The sequence below is a fragment of the Calypte anna genome, chromosome 28, assembly GCF_003957555.1.
Source record: "Calypte anna isolate BGI_N300 chromosome 28, bCalAnn1_v1.p, whole genome shotgun sequence".
Taxonomy (NCBI): domain Eukaryota; kingdom Metazoa; phylum Chordata; class Aves; order Apodiformes; family Trochilidae; genus Calypte; species Calypte anna.
The window spans coordinates 2,174,674-2,187,744 of NC_044273.1; the positions used below are offsets into that span (position 1 = coordinate 2,174,674).

The following is a 13,071-nucleotide window of genomic DNA, read 5'->3' on the forward strand; positions in this document are numbered from 1 at the left end:
CACCCACCTCAAATTAGTGAGAAGCTTCTTGCTAATTAACCCACTCCAGAACCTGCACACGTGGCTCTGGTGTGGGCTGCAGGGCCAAGGACTCCTGGGGTGTTTCAGAAGGCAGCCCCACCTTTCCCCCTCAATTAGCATTCCTCACACGTGCCTCCTAATTACCCTCTTCAAATATCGATGCTAGAGAAGGGGCTGAGCCCTGGGGGTTGGGGCCCAAAGCCACCTGGCCACACTGTCCCCAAGCCATGTCCTGCTCTTGTCACCCCCCCCTGCTCCCTGTAATCCCACCTGGGGACCAGGCCAGGACCCCGGCAGAGGAACCTTTGTTCTGGGCAGAGACAAAACACAAAGCCAAACAAGGGCATGGAGTTGGGGGGGTCCTGACCCTCCTGTCCCCTCCCAGTGGTCCCTGAGACACCCCCAACCCCTGGGGCTGGGAGGGAAGCAGCCCCCCTGCCTTGTCCAAGCTTCCTAGGGGTGGCTCTGCAGCTCGGGGGGTCCCTGTTACCCCCAGACCCCCAAGTCCCCCAGCTCAGAGCCTCCGGGGGTGGCCCTGGGGAGGGTCCTAGAGCCAGTGTGCCCCCCGCCGGTGTCAACGACCCCCCCTGTTCTTCCATTGTCACATGGAGGGGGGGCTCCAGCGACATCCCCCCACCCCCCCGTTCTTCTAGTGTCACACGGGGGACCACCCTGTTGTCACTGCGGGGTTCCAGGTGACCCCCAGGTGGGGGGGGGGCTCAGCTTTCCCCTCCTGGAGCACCTAGCAGGGCTCCCGGTGACCCCCCCTTCTCCCACTGTCACACAGCGGGGGTCCTGGTGTCACTTGGGGGGTCCGGTGCTCCCCCGTTGGGGTCTCGCCTCCTCCACGGCGAGCCGGGCACGGAGGGGGGGAGCCGGGGGGTGGGGGTGGGGGGCCGGGGTCTCCGGTCCCGCGCCTCGCGCGGCGGGCGACACAAAGCGGCTCCCGGCGGCGGCGGAGGGGGGTCCCGGCGAGGCCCGCGGTGCCGGGTACCGGGTGGGGCCCCGCCATGGCCAAGTGGCTCCGGGAGTATCTGGGGCGGGGGGACCCCGGCGCTCCCCTCCCGCCCGCCCCAGCTGACTACAGCGGCGGTGAGCGCCCGTCCCACCGGTACCGGTACCGGGTGCGGCGGTCCCCCCGGTGTACCCCCCCGGCACTGCCTCCCCCCGGCATCGACTGGTGCGGTGGGGGGGGTGCGGGGCCGGGGAGCGGCCTCCGCCGTCTGAACAGGTAGGATCCGGGGGCACCAGGGGGGGGACCGGGAGATATTGGGGGGGCAGTGGGGCAGCGGGAAGGGGGGTCGGAGGGGTTGGGGGGGAAAGGGTAGTGGGGCAGCCCGGGGGGGCTGAGGGGACGAACTGGGGGGGCACTGGGAGATACCGAGAGCAGCGGGGGGACCGGGGGGGTCTGGAGAGACCGGGGCTAGCGGGGGGCACAGAAGGGATTGGGGTGGGGGGAAAATGGGGAACGGGGAGTGGGGAGCGAGAGGGGCTGGGGATGTCCGGGGGGAGCACCGGAGACTGGGGAGGGGAACCGGGGAGAGCTGGAGGTTGGGGGAAGGGGGAAAACTGGGAGGGGAAATGGGGACACTGGGAGAGGGTAAAGGGGTCGAGGGACAAAGGGAGCAGGCGGGAAGGTGGGGGGAAAGGGTTGGGGACACGCGTGTCAGGGACCGGGGAGGGCAGCGGGGGTCCCGGGTGAGAGAACGGGGCAGGGGGATACTGGGGAGCAGACTGGGGAGGATAAGAGGGGTATCAAGGAGGGGACGAGAGATCTGGGGGAAGGGGGCAGTGGGGGTCTTGGGGAGGAGAGTCAGGGTCTGGGGACCTGAGGCAGGGGGGGCACCGGGGGTCCTGTCCCACACAGGGCACCCACCCACAGGGTGAGAGTGAGTACTCAGAGCCCTGCGAGGGGGAGCAGGACCCCGAGCCCGTGGGTGGCAGCGAGGAGCCCGGTGAGGCCACAGGTGGGTGACACCCTGTGTGTGTGTCCCCAACTCCATGGGGGGGTCCTTCCCCCCCCCATCCCATCCTCCCATCTCCCAGCCCCACTGTCCCCAGGGTGCCAGCGACAGGGCGAGGGCCGGCGGGCAAGGGTGCAGCAGGGACCCCAACTCTACGACACTCCCTCCGAAGAGTGGGAGACAGGTGGGGAGGGCCCGGGGGTGCCCCCCACCCGCCAGAGCCGCCTGCCCCGCCACGACGAGCGCCCAGCTGACGAGTACGACCAGCCCTGGGAGTGGAAGAAGGACCACATCTCCCGGGCCTTTGCAGGTGACAGCACCCCAGGGCGCTGGGGCCACCCTGAAGTCCCCCAGCCCCATGTCCACCAGCACTCATGGGTGTTACTCCTGTCCCCAGCACCTGTAGGTGCCACTCCAGGGAGACAAGGGGACACCACAGCCATGGTGGGGGAATCGAGGGTGTTCATTTGTGCTCTAGCTCTGAGAGAAGGTGGCTGGATCACCCAAGGGTCCTCCAGCAGCGGGACAGGGGTGGTGGGACCCCACGGTGAGGTGACACCCCCTCTTTGTCCCCGCAGTGCAGTTTGAGAGCCCCAAGTGCTCCCCCAGCCTGTCCCGGCAGCTGCCACGGTCCCCCCAGCCCCCCAGTGGTGCCAGGCCGGGCTGTCCCCCCAGCCCCCGCCACGTGGACACCTCGCTGCCCCTGGAGAAGCAGGCGTGAGTTTTGGGGTCCCTCCCTCCACGGGGTGGCATCAATGTCCTGGTGACACAACAAGGGGGGAGGGTCCCCACAGAGGGGTCCCCATGGGATGGAGGATGATGGATAGCTTGGATGGGTGCCCACTGTGTGGGGGCCTGGAGGGGTTCCCGTGGGGTGGAGGTTGCCCCATGGTGTGGCTGGTTCCTTTGAGCCCACCCATGGGCTGGAGGGGACCCTGTGGTGTGGTTGGTTCCTTTGATGTGGTTGGGTGCCCCAAGGCATGGATGGGTCCCTACAGCAGAGTGTACTCATGGCATGGGTGATCCCTTTGGCATGGGTGGGTGCCCATGCTGCGGTGGCTCTACATGATGTAGAAGGTGCCCCATGGCACAGAGAGGTCCCTGGGGGTGGGATGGGTCCTCAAGCCACAGTGGGTGCCCCACATTGCTGATGGGTCGGAGCAATGGGGACAGTGACCCATGGCATGTAGGGTGCCCTGGGGGACAGATGAGTCCTGAGATTCTAGTGCTGGCTGGTGGGGTGCCTGGGTGACACTGGGGTGACACATGCCACCATGTAGGTGGTACCATGGCCCCATTGGGCGGGCAGGCGCCGAGACACTGCTGGCGCTGTGCCGGGAGGGCAGCTTCCTGGTGAGGGACTGCGAGACCAGCCCTGAGGACTACTCCCTCTCACTCAGGTGAGTGTGGGGGGACAGCCTTGGGGACAATCCCAGCGTGGGAAGGCCATGGGAGATGCTGGGCTGTGAGCATGGTGCGCTCTGGAGCTCTTTTGCCCCCCTCCCCCTTCTTCATCCGTGTTGATGTGAGCGTGCCTCAGTTTCCCCTCCCCACCCGCAGGAGCAGCCAGGGCTTTGTGCACGTGAAGCTGACACGGACACGGGAGCAGCACTTTGTCCTCGGCCGTGCCGGGGCCACCTTCCCCTCAGTGCCGGCAGCCGTGCGGCACTACTCAGCGCGGGCCCTGCCCGTCCGCGGTGCCCGACACCTTGCCCTGCTCTACCCTGTGGCCGCGCAGCCCCTGTGAACCCCGAGCCTCAGGGGGAACCCTCAACTGTGTCCCCCCCACCCCTCTGTTCCCCCAGGTCCTGCAGTGAAACACCCCCATTAAAAGCCAAGAGCATGGAGGCCCAGCGACGCTCTGGTCCCTCTTGGTCCTCAGCTCTATGGTGCCCAGTGGTGTCACCCTCAGGCTCTGCCACTGGTCCCATCCTGCTCCTGCCATCTGGGGTGCTGGGAGCCCACCCGAGAGCCCCTCACAGGGTCCATGCTGGGGAGGGTTCCTGTTGGATGAGTTCTGGCTCCAAGGGAGGCTGCAGGACCCTGGGGGGGGAGGGTGCCATGGGGGGAGACGGGAAGCAGGGGGCAGGATGTTGAGAAACAGATTTTTTGGGGGGGTGTTCCAAAGGTGAGGTGATACCCCACACCCCCCCAGGCTGGGCATTAGCTGCTCTCAGGGCTGGGGGGTGCCAGGAGGACCCCGAACCCACTGCAGCCCCCCCAGGGATGTGCTGTTCTCCACCAGGATGGGGTGGGGGGCAGCAGCAGATCCTTGGGGTGCTGTGCTGAGGCAGGCAGTAGATGGCTGTGTCTGGAGGAGGAGGGAGGGCAGCAGGTTTTGGGGTTAGGTTTTGGGGGGCATAGGGCAGGGTATGGCCCCCAGGTACCTGCTGGCACAAGCAGGGGACACACTCAGTGCCCCCAGCCCTAGGAGGGAAGTTCTGTGAGGAGGGGGGGTCTGGGGGGGGGAGGATGGTCAGGGGGGTGTTTGGGTACAGGGGTACATGGGGCAGGTAGGCAGGGGGCAGGGAAGAGGGGTGGGTGGGAATGGGGGTGGGAGGAGAGGGGCTTGGGTGTCCTTGGGTGTGGGATAAGGTGGGCAGGGAGCAGAGGCAGCAGGAATGTTTGGGGAGGGGTTGTCTGGAGGAGGGGTACTTGGGGGGGGATGGTGTTTGGGGAGGGGTTGTCTGGGGAGGTGGTGTTTGGGGAGGGGGTTACCTGAGTTCCTGCACCAGCGTTGGTAGCCAAGCTGGTAGCCAAGCTGGTAGCCAAGCCCCAGGTCCCCCCCCCCCCGCCCCTAGCTGCAGCCACCCCTCGGCATCACCAGCACATGCAATGTGGGCACAGTGAGGACAGCAGGGACACACTCACCTACCCCGTGTCAAATCAGCTGCTGTGGATGAGGGGAAAGCAGTCAGGGATGTCCCTGTCCCCCTCCTTGTCCCCAACCCTCCTGCACTTTGGCTAAACTCCAAACCCACCAGGTATCTCCCTCCATGGACTTCACTGATGCCACCACAGCCACCAGGAAGATGTCACCATCAGCCCCAACCACCACACCATGTCCCAGAGACCCCCAGAGGGAAGAAGCAGGGACCCTCCGTGCCACTGCTGAGGCTGAGCTGGGTGCCATTGCTGCTGGCTGGCTCATGGTGGGGGATTTTGGGGGTGACCTGGCACAGGTACCTCCCAGCATCGTCCCCTCCCGCCTGCTGGAGGATGAGGGTGGCCTGGGGGGCTGCCAGGCCAGGTGGAGGGGGGGACACAGGGAGTGGGGGTGGTGGGTGGGGGTCTCAGTGTGCAGGTGGGTGGCACACAGCACCCTGTGCCCCCTGTCCGTCACCCACTCCAGCTGCAGGAGGTCCCAGGGCTCGGCACACCCGAGGGCCACCCTGTCACCCTCTGTCACCAGCACCTGGCCCTGGTCCTGGCCCCGCTGCTGGGACCAAGGAGCTGTCACCTGCCACCCCTGCAGTCCCCAGGGCCACCCATGGGGCTGGGGGGACACCGATCAGGTGTGCTGTCACCATGTCCCCCCGCTGTGGCCACACATGCCCCTGTCTCCTCACACGCTGTCTGACCCCATCCTGTCCCTTCCCCGCGCCCCTCCCAGGTGTCCCCACATCCTCCTGTCCCCTGTCACAAATCTCTCTCTGACCTCTGTCCACCCACCCACCCCCTCTCCTGGCCCCGGGTCTGTCCCTTCTTCTGACTCCCAAGCCCCTCTCCAGTCCCCTCTCAGGACAGATGTCCCCTGCCCTGACCATCACTCAGGGGAAAGCCCTGTGCCCCCCCAACATACACCGTGTCCCCCCCAAACCTCCCATCCAACCCCATACCTCTGAGTGCCCCAGGCAGCACTGTCCCCTCCAGCCAGCACTGTCCCCTCACTCACCTCCTCATCAGGAGGGTGATGAGGACCCCAAGTTCCCACATGCCAGCACCAACCCGGGGTCTGTGTCCCCAGGGGATCTGTGTCCCCAAGGGATCTGTGTCCCCAAGATGTCCTCATCCCCAAAGCACAATGTCCCAGCAGTGTCCAGGCCTCTTGTCACTGCTGTGATGCCACAGCTTCCTGCCACCAGGGGAAGGGGGGCAGGGACCAGGATGGGGACAGGGACAGAGACAAAGATGGGGACAAAGGTGGGGAATGGGATGAGGGATAGGGACAGGGATGGGGACAAGGTTGGGGGACACTATTTGGAGCAAGGACAGGGGATGGCACCACCTTGAAACCTCAGTCGGGGCAAGGGGACACGGTGACAGCAGCCTGGCAACAGGGAGGGGCATGTGCCCCCGGTGATGCCCCGAGGGGGACACGTCCTGACCCGGGCAGGGAGGATGGGGGTCCCATAGGGTGGCAGTGCCCCCTCCCAAACCCCTGGGTGCCTGGGGTGGTTGCGGGCAGGGGGGGGACTGGGGGGGGACTCATTGTCCCCTTCCCAGGAGGGTACCAGGGGGGGAGATGCCCTGGGGGGGGGGGGGGGGTCTGTCTCTCATGCTCCCCCATACTCCACCCCCAGAACTACATCTCCCAGCATCCCCCGGGGGTCCCCATGGCCGGACTACGATTCCCATCGGGCCCCGCCGGGGGGGGGGGGGGGGGGGGGGGGGCGGGGGGCGCCGCTCCCCCTTTGTTGGTATCGTCGGGGCCGAGCGGCGGGGCCGGCCCGGAATGGGCGACCAGGTGGATGAGGGGGGGATGGAGGGAGAGGGGGGGAGATGGAGGGAGAGGGGGACAGAGGGAGAGGGATGGGAGGGTTAGGGATGGCAAAGGAGGGGGGGATGCGGGAGGGATGGAAGGGTGCGGGATGGGTGCGGGAGGGATGGAGAGGGAGGAGGAGGGGTGGAGGAGGGAGGGATAGAGGAGGAGGTTAAGGGTGCAGGAAGGGGTGAGGGGTTCAGGAGGGGCTGAGGGGTTCAGGAAGGGTTCAGGAGAGGTTTAGGGATGCAGCAGGGGTTCAGACAGGGTTGAGGGGTGCAGGGACCCAGGAGAGGTGCAGGATGGAGGGTGCAGGAGGGGTTTCGGGGTGCAAGAGAGTGGGGTGCAGGAAGGGTTATGGGTGCAGGTGGCATGCGAGAGGGGCTCAGAGGTGCAGGAGAGGCTGAGGGGTGCAGAAGGGGCTGCAGGAGATGTTCAGGGGTGCAGGGCTGTCCCCCTGCTGCCCTCTCTGCTGACACTTGCCAAGTCATCCCCCGGGCCTGGCGCTGGCACTGCCCGGTGCTGGCACTGCCCGGTGCTGCCTGCAGTGCCTGGGCCTGGGCTGGGGGGGGTACGGAGGGAATGGGGGGATTTGGGGGGAGCCGGAGGTGCTGATTGTGGTCGGGGGGGCCCGGGCAGGAGGCTCTGCGGAAGATCATCACCACCCTGGCCGTGAAGAATGAGGAGATCCAGAACTTCATCTACTCCCTCAAGCAGATGATGCAGAATGTGGAGGTACCGGGGGGAGGCACGGATCCTGGGGACCCTTCCTGGCTCCCTGGTGTCCCCTCCGGGGGTGACATCCCCCTGTCCCTTGCCACCAGGCCAACTCGTCGCGGGCTCAGGAGGACCTGGAAGGTGAGTTCCAGTCGCTCTATGCTCTGCTGGATGAGCTGAAGGAGGAGATGCTGATGAAGATCAAGCAGGACCGGGCCAGCCGCACCTATGAGCTGCAGGTCAGACCCCCCACAGCCCCCCCCCCACCCTCCCAGCCCCCCACCCTCTCACCCACCCGCATCCCCTTCCCACTCCAGGCCCAGCTGGCAGCCTGTGCCAAGGCCCTGGAGAGCTCAGAGGAGCTTCTGGAAACTGCCAACCAGGCCCTGGGGACAGCCAACCACCATGACTTCCCCCAGGTACAGCCCCCCCCCCCTCCCCAGCTTGGGGACACCCTGATCCCCCCACTTAGGGACCATCCTGGGGCTGCAGCCCCCCTCCCCTCTGTGGGCACTTTTCTCTCTGTCTGTGCTGGGCAGGGCTGGCTGGGGTCACCCTGATACCTGGGGCTCCCAGGGGCATGGCCAGGATGGTGCTGTGGGGTATGGGGTGCTGTGATATGGGGGTGCTGTGACTGGGGGTGCTGTGGCATGGGGGTGCTGTGCTGTGGGGATACTGATGGGGGTATGGGGTCCTGTGCCATGGGGGTGCTGCTGGGGGTATGGGGTGCTGTGCCATTGGGGTGCTGTGCTATGGGGATGCTGTGGGGTGCTGTGCCATGTGGGGTGCCACAATAGGGACACGGGGCTGTTGTGCCACAGGGATACTGCAGTGGGGACATGGGGACACTGTGTCATGGGGTGTCACAAGGGGGACACTGTGCCGTGGGGGTACTGCAATGGGGGAAGAGGGCTGCTGTGCCATGGGGTGCCACAGCGGGGACGTGGGTACACCGTGCCACAGGGTATGGCAGCAGGGGTGCTCTGCTGTGGGTTATGGCAGTGGGGACATGGGGATACAGGGATGCTGGCTGCTGGGTGCTGCTTTGGGGACACTTGGCCCTAGGGTACTGCTTTGGGGACATGGGGACACTGTGCTGCTGAGTGCTGTTCTGGGGACATGGGGACACTGTGCTGCTGGGTGCTGCTTTGGGGACACGGGGAGGCTGTGTCAGGCTGGCAGTGGGGTGGGGGTTGGGGCACGCTGGCTCCTGGCACTGCTGCCTCATCTGCTCTTTGTTTTTCCTCCTCTTTTTCCACTGCGCTCACAAGGCTGCCAAACAGATCAAGGATAGGTACGGCCCCCCCAGCACCTCCCCACCCCCATTGCCTCCCCCACCCCTGCCAGCCTGGGCTCCCTGGCGGGTGCTCCCGTGGCTGAGGTGGCCCTGTGGGTCCTGAGGTGGCCCTGTGGCTGCTGAGATTGCCTCAATGAGTGCTGAGTTGGTCCCTTGGGTGCTGGTATGGTCCCGTGGGTGCTGGGATGACCCCATGGGTGCTGAGGTGGCCCTGTGGCTGCTGAGGTGGTCCCATGGGTGCTGAGGTGGTCCCATGGGTGCTGAGGTGGCCCTGTGGCTGCTGAGGTGGTCCCAATGCATGCTGAGGTAGCCTCATGGGTGCCGAGGTGGCCCTGTGGCTGCTGAGATTGCCTCAATGAGTGCTGAGTTGGTCCCTTGGGTGCTGGGATGGCCCCGTGGGTGCTGGGATGGCCCCATGGGTGCTGAGGTTGCCCTGTGGCTACTGAGGTGGTCCCATGGGTGCCGAGGTGGCCCTGTGGGTGCTGGGGTGTCTCTGCCCCCCCCTTTCCACTGCCCCACAGCCAGGCAGGGCTGGGTGGGTGCCTGGCTCTGGGTCCCCCTGACCCCGGTCCCTTTGTCCCCCCTGCAGTGTGACGATGGCGCCCGCTTTCCGCCTCTCGCTGAAGGCCAAGGTCAGTGACAACATGAGCCACCTGATGGTGGACTTTGCCCAGGAACGCCGGATGCTCCAGGCCCTCACCTTCCTGCCAGGTATCACCCGTGGGTGCAGGGACAGGGTGGGCATGGGGCATGGCCTGGTGCTGGGGGGCACTGGGGGGGGCTGTGCCAGGGGGATGGGGTGAGGGGTTGGGGGGATGCCAGGCCTGGGGCGCCTTGGGGTGACTGTCTGGAGAGGTGAGAGGGTGCCAGGGATGGGGGGGAGGGGGTTGTCATGCACAGGGGTGCAAGAGGTGCCATGCTTGGGTTTGCCAGGGTGTCGCACATGGGGTCCCCAGGGTGTCGTGCCCAAGGGTGCATTGGGTGCCATGTTCAGGGTCCCTGAAGTGCCACACCGGGGGTCCTTGGGGTGCCACTTGTAGGGTCCTCAGACACAGCAGTGCCCGGGGGTGCAGTGGATGCCATGCTCAGGGTCCCTGAAGTGCCACACATGGAGTCCCTGGGTGCCACATGTGGAGTTCTCAGGGGTGCTGTACCAAGGGTGCAGTGGGTGCCATTTCCAGAATTGCTGTGTTGTCACATGTGGGGTCCTCAGGGTGCTGTACCCAAGGGTGCAGTGGGTTCCATGCCCAGGGTCTCTGTGGTGTCACATGTGGGGTCCTCAGGGTGCTGTACCCAAGGGTGCAGTGGGTTCCATGCCCAGGGTCTCTGTGGTGTCACATGTGGGGTCCTCAGGGTGCTGTACCCAAGGGTGCAGTGGGTGCCATGCCCAGGGTCTCTGCAGTGTCACACGTGGGGTCCCTGGAGTGCCACACATGGGATCCCCAGGGTGCCATGCCCGGTATCCCTGGGGTGCTGAGCCCATGGGAGCTATGAGTGCCCTGGGGGTCTCTGGGGGATGTGGGGGATACCCCTGCTTGCAGTGGGGGGGACACACTCACAGCTGCTCCCATGGGCAGTGCCCAGCACCCCCGAGATCGACCTGACGGAGTCACTGGTGGCTGATAACTGTGTGACACTGGCCTGGAGGATGCCCGACGAGGACAGCAAGATTGACCACTACGTCCTGGAGTATCGCAAGACCAACTTCGAGGGCCCCCCCCGTGCCAAGGAGGACCAGCCCTGGATGGTGGTCGAGGGCATCAAGACCACTGAGTACACCCTCTGTGGTGAGGGCAACACCACCCCCCAAAAATACCAGGCTGGGAGTGGGTGGCAGGGGGCTGGGGCTGTCCTGGGGGGCTTGGTGACAATGTCAGGCTTTGTGCCACCCCCTCTACGTCCTTCCTTGTCACCTCGCTGTGCCCACAGGGCTGAAGTTTGACATGAAGTACATGAATTTTCGGGTGCGGGCGTGTAACAAGGCGGTGGCGGGCGAGTTCTCCGAGCCGGTCACTTTGGAAACGAGAGGTGGGTGCCAGCAGGGTGGTAGGGCACCCATCATCCCCTTTACCCCCCCACCGTGTCACCCTGTGTTGCCCGTTTCCAAGCGTGCCAGGAGTCTGTGAACGAGCCCTGGGTGCCAGGCGAGGAGGCAGGGGGACATGCTGATGGTGGCTGTCCCCAGCCTTCATGTTTCGGCTGGATGCCAGCACGTGCCACCAGAACCTGCGGGTGGAGGAGCTGAGCGTGGAGTGGGACGCCACGGGGGGCAAGGTGCAGGATGTCAAGGCACGGGAGAAGGATGGCAAGGGCAGGACGGCCTCACCTGCCAACTCACCTGCCAGGTAATGTCACACACACCCCCAACCCCCCGATCCTTCTCCTTGTCACTGGGATGTTGAGACCCTCCCTCCCCAGGTACCCAACCTGGTGTCCCTCTGTCCTAGGGTGGTACAGTCACCCAAGAGGATGCCCTCGGGGCGTGGAGGCAGAGATCGCTTCACTGCCGAGTCCTACACGGTCCTGGGTGAGAACTTGGGGGGCACCCGGTGGGTGCTGGCGGGAAGCAGGGAGGCTGGGAGGGAATGAGGTGGCCCTGAGGGTGCAGAGGTGTCAGTGGGCACACAGAGTGAGCTGGTGGGGCTGGGGTCAAGACAGGGCACCCAGAGGGGATGGATGGATGGATGGATGGATGGATGGATGGATGGATGGGGACCAAGGGGTGAGGGAGGGGGTAGGGGTGGCTCTGAGGGTGCAGGGGGTGGTGTGGGACAGGGAGAAGGACTTGGCAGGGCTGGGAGCAGGACAGGGCACTCTGTGTGACCAGGCAGGGCCATGCCCCGTGCTCACAGGTGACACTCTGATCGATGGTGACGACCACTACTGGGAGGTGCGGTACGACCGGGACAGCAAAGCTTTTGGTGTGGGGGTGGCATATCGCAGCCTGGGCAAATTCGATCAGTTGGGCAAGACCTCAGCCTCCTGGTGCCTCCACCTCAACAACTGGCTGCAGGTCAGCTTCAGCGCCAAGCACGCCAACAAGGCCAAGGTGCTGGATGTGCCCGTGCCCGACTGCATCGGTGTCTACTGCAACTTCCATGAAGGTGGGTGCAGGACTGGAGGGGGTGGGGCAGTGCTGGGGCTATGCCACCACCAATATGTCCCCCGTGGGCATTGTCACCACCGTGGGCACCTATGTATCCACCGTGGACGTTACCACCACCGTAGGCATTGCCAACCGTGGCTGTTGCCATCACCACAGACACCATTACGTCAACCACAGTCATTGCCACAACTCTGCACACTCTGCTGGGGGTGTCTGCAGGCTCTGTGCCTGCCTGTGACCCCTGCCTGTGCCCCCCTCCCTGTCCACAGGCTTCCTGTCCTTCTATAACGCCAGGACCAAGCAGCTGCTCCACACCTTCAAGGCCAAGTTCACGCAGCCGGTGCTCCCAGCCTTCACAGTAAGGGGAGGGGGGGATCAGGGCTGGGGGGCTCCTGGGGGGGCTGTGGTGGTGGTAAGCTCCAGCCCCCCCCAGCTGCATGCCAGCAACCCCCCAGCCCTCCTCTGCCCATAGGTCTGGTGTGGCAGCTTCCACGTCTCCTCGGGCTTGCAGGTGCCCAGTGCTGTGAAATGTCTCCAGAAACGCAACAGCACAGCCAGCAGCTCCAATGCCAGCCTGCCCTAGAGCTGGGCCCCCCCCCCTGGGCCCCCCTCTAAGGCAAGAGCACTGAATGTACCCTCAACCCCCTCCCCAAACAACCCCACCCCCCCTGTACCCATACACTGCTCTGGTGGGGCCATCCCAGCTCCCAAATTAGGGTGCACTGGCACCTATGGTCCCACTAGCTGCAACCCCAGCCCCCCCCGACACACTTTGTGCCCCCCCTGGGGTGGGTACGTTCCCCCCCCACCAGTGAGAGTTGCTTCTGGCCTGAGAATAAATTGGGATGTAGGTGTGGATGGGACAGGGTGGGTTTGCTGTTTGTTGTTGTTTTTTTTTCTTTTTTTTTGGGGGGGGTGTCCTGGTGCCCCCTCTTCCACCTCTTTATTCAGTTCCCCCACCCCAGTATCTGGGGAGGGGTCCATTGCTGCAATCCCCCCCCCCCTCTTATGGGTCACCCCAGCCCTTGGGGGTGCCTGGGGCAGGGGGGGCTGGGGGCAGCTTTGCCCTGGGGGGGGGTGGGAGTGGTGTCACCGCTGGCCCTGCTGGTTCCTGGCACAAAGGGGGGAGCAGCAGGGTGTCCTCCCCACACACTGGCACCCATCAGTCCTCAGCACAGCTGCAGCTTCTTGGCCAGCTCCTGGGACATGCCTGGGACATTGGGGGGGGGGAGGTGACAGCATGGCAGGGGACCCAGGCAGCTGA

General features: G+C 65.3%; 2 protein-coding genes across 2 annotated transcripts; both read left to right on the top strand.

The window, feature by feature from the left end:
- Window positions 1-1,031: 1,031 nt before the first annotated feature.
- SHD (Src homology 2 domain containing transforming protein D) lies at window positions 1,032-3,732 on the top strand. The gene is made up of 6 exons (XM_030466656.1): window positions 1,032-1,145; window positions 1,889-1,988; window positions 2,083-2,295; window positions 2,564-2,702; window positions 3,266-3,385; window positions 3,546-3,732. Exons 1-6 carry the CDS (start codon window positions 1,032-1,034, stop codon window positions 3,730-3,732), a joined length of 873 nt encoding a protein of 290 aa, XP_030322516.1.
- Window positions 3,733-6,597: 2,865 nt separating this feature from the next.
- On the top strand, window positions 6,598-12,667 carry FSD1 (fibronectin type III and SPRY domain containing 1). Its single transcript, XM_030466425.1, has 13 exons — window positions 6,598-6,672; window positions 7,327-7,422; window positions 7,512-7,643; window positions 7,722-7,823; window positions 8,676-8,698; window positions 9,291-9,412; window positions 10,279-10,488; window positions 10,631-10,729; window positions 10,887-11,046; window positions 11,149-11,228; window positions 11,554-11,805; window positions 12,077-12,165; window positions 12,280-12,667. The coding sequence occupies exons 1-13, from the start codon at window positions 6,661-6,663 to the stop codon at window positions 12,388-12,390; spliced, it is 1,488 nt and encodes a 495-aa protein (XP_030322285.1). The 5' UTR covers window positions 6,598-6,660; the 3' UTR covers window positions 12,391-12,667.
- Window positions 12,668-13,071: the final 404 nt, after the last annotated feature.

Bases quoted from the DNA above. Each gene is read 5' to 3' on its own strand.
- SHD (XM_030466656.1), top strand. From the start codon at position 1,032: ATGGCCAAGTGGCTCCGGGAGTATCTGGGGCGGGGGGACCCCGGCGCT. The intron at 2,296-2,563 runs GTGACAGCACCC...TTGTCCCCGCAG, and splicing joins CATCTCCCGGGCCTTTGCAG to TGCAGTTTGAGAGCCCCAAG. The intron at 3,386-3,545 runs GTGAGTGTGGGG...CCCCACCCGCAG, and splicing joins GACTACTCCCTCTCACTCAG to GAGCAGCCAGGGCTTTGTGC.
- FSD1 (XM_030466425.1), top strand. The intron at 7,824-8,675 runs GTACAGCCCCCC...TGCGCTCACAAG, and splicing joins ACCACCATGACTTCCCCCAG to GCTGCCAAACAGATCAAGGA. The intron at 11,047-11,148 runs GTAATGTCACAC...CCTCTGTCCTAG, and splicing joins CCTGCCAACTCACCTGCCAG to GGTGGTACAGTCACCCAAGA.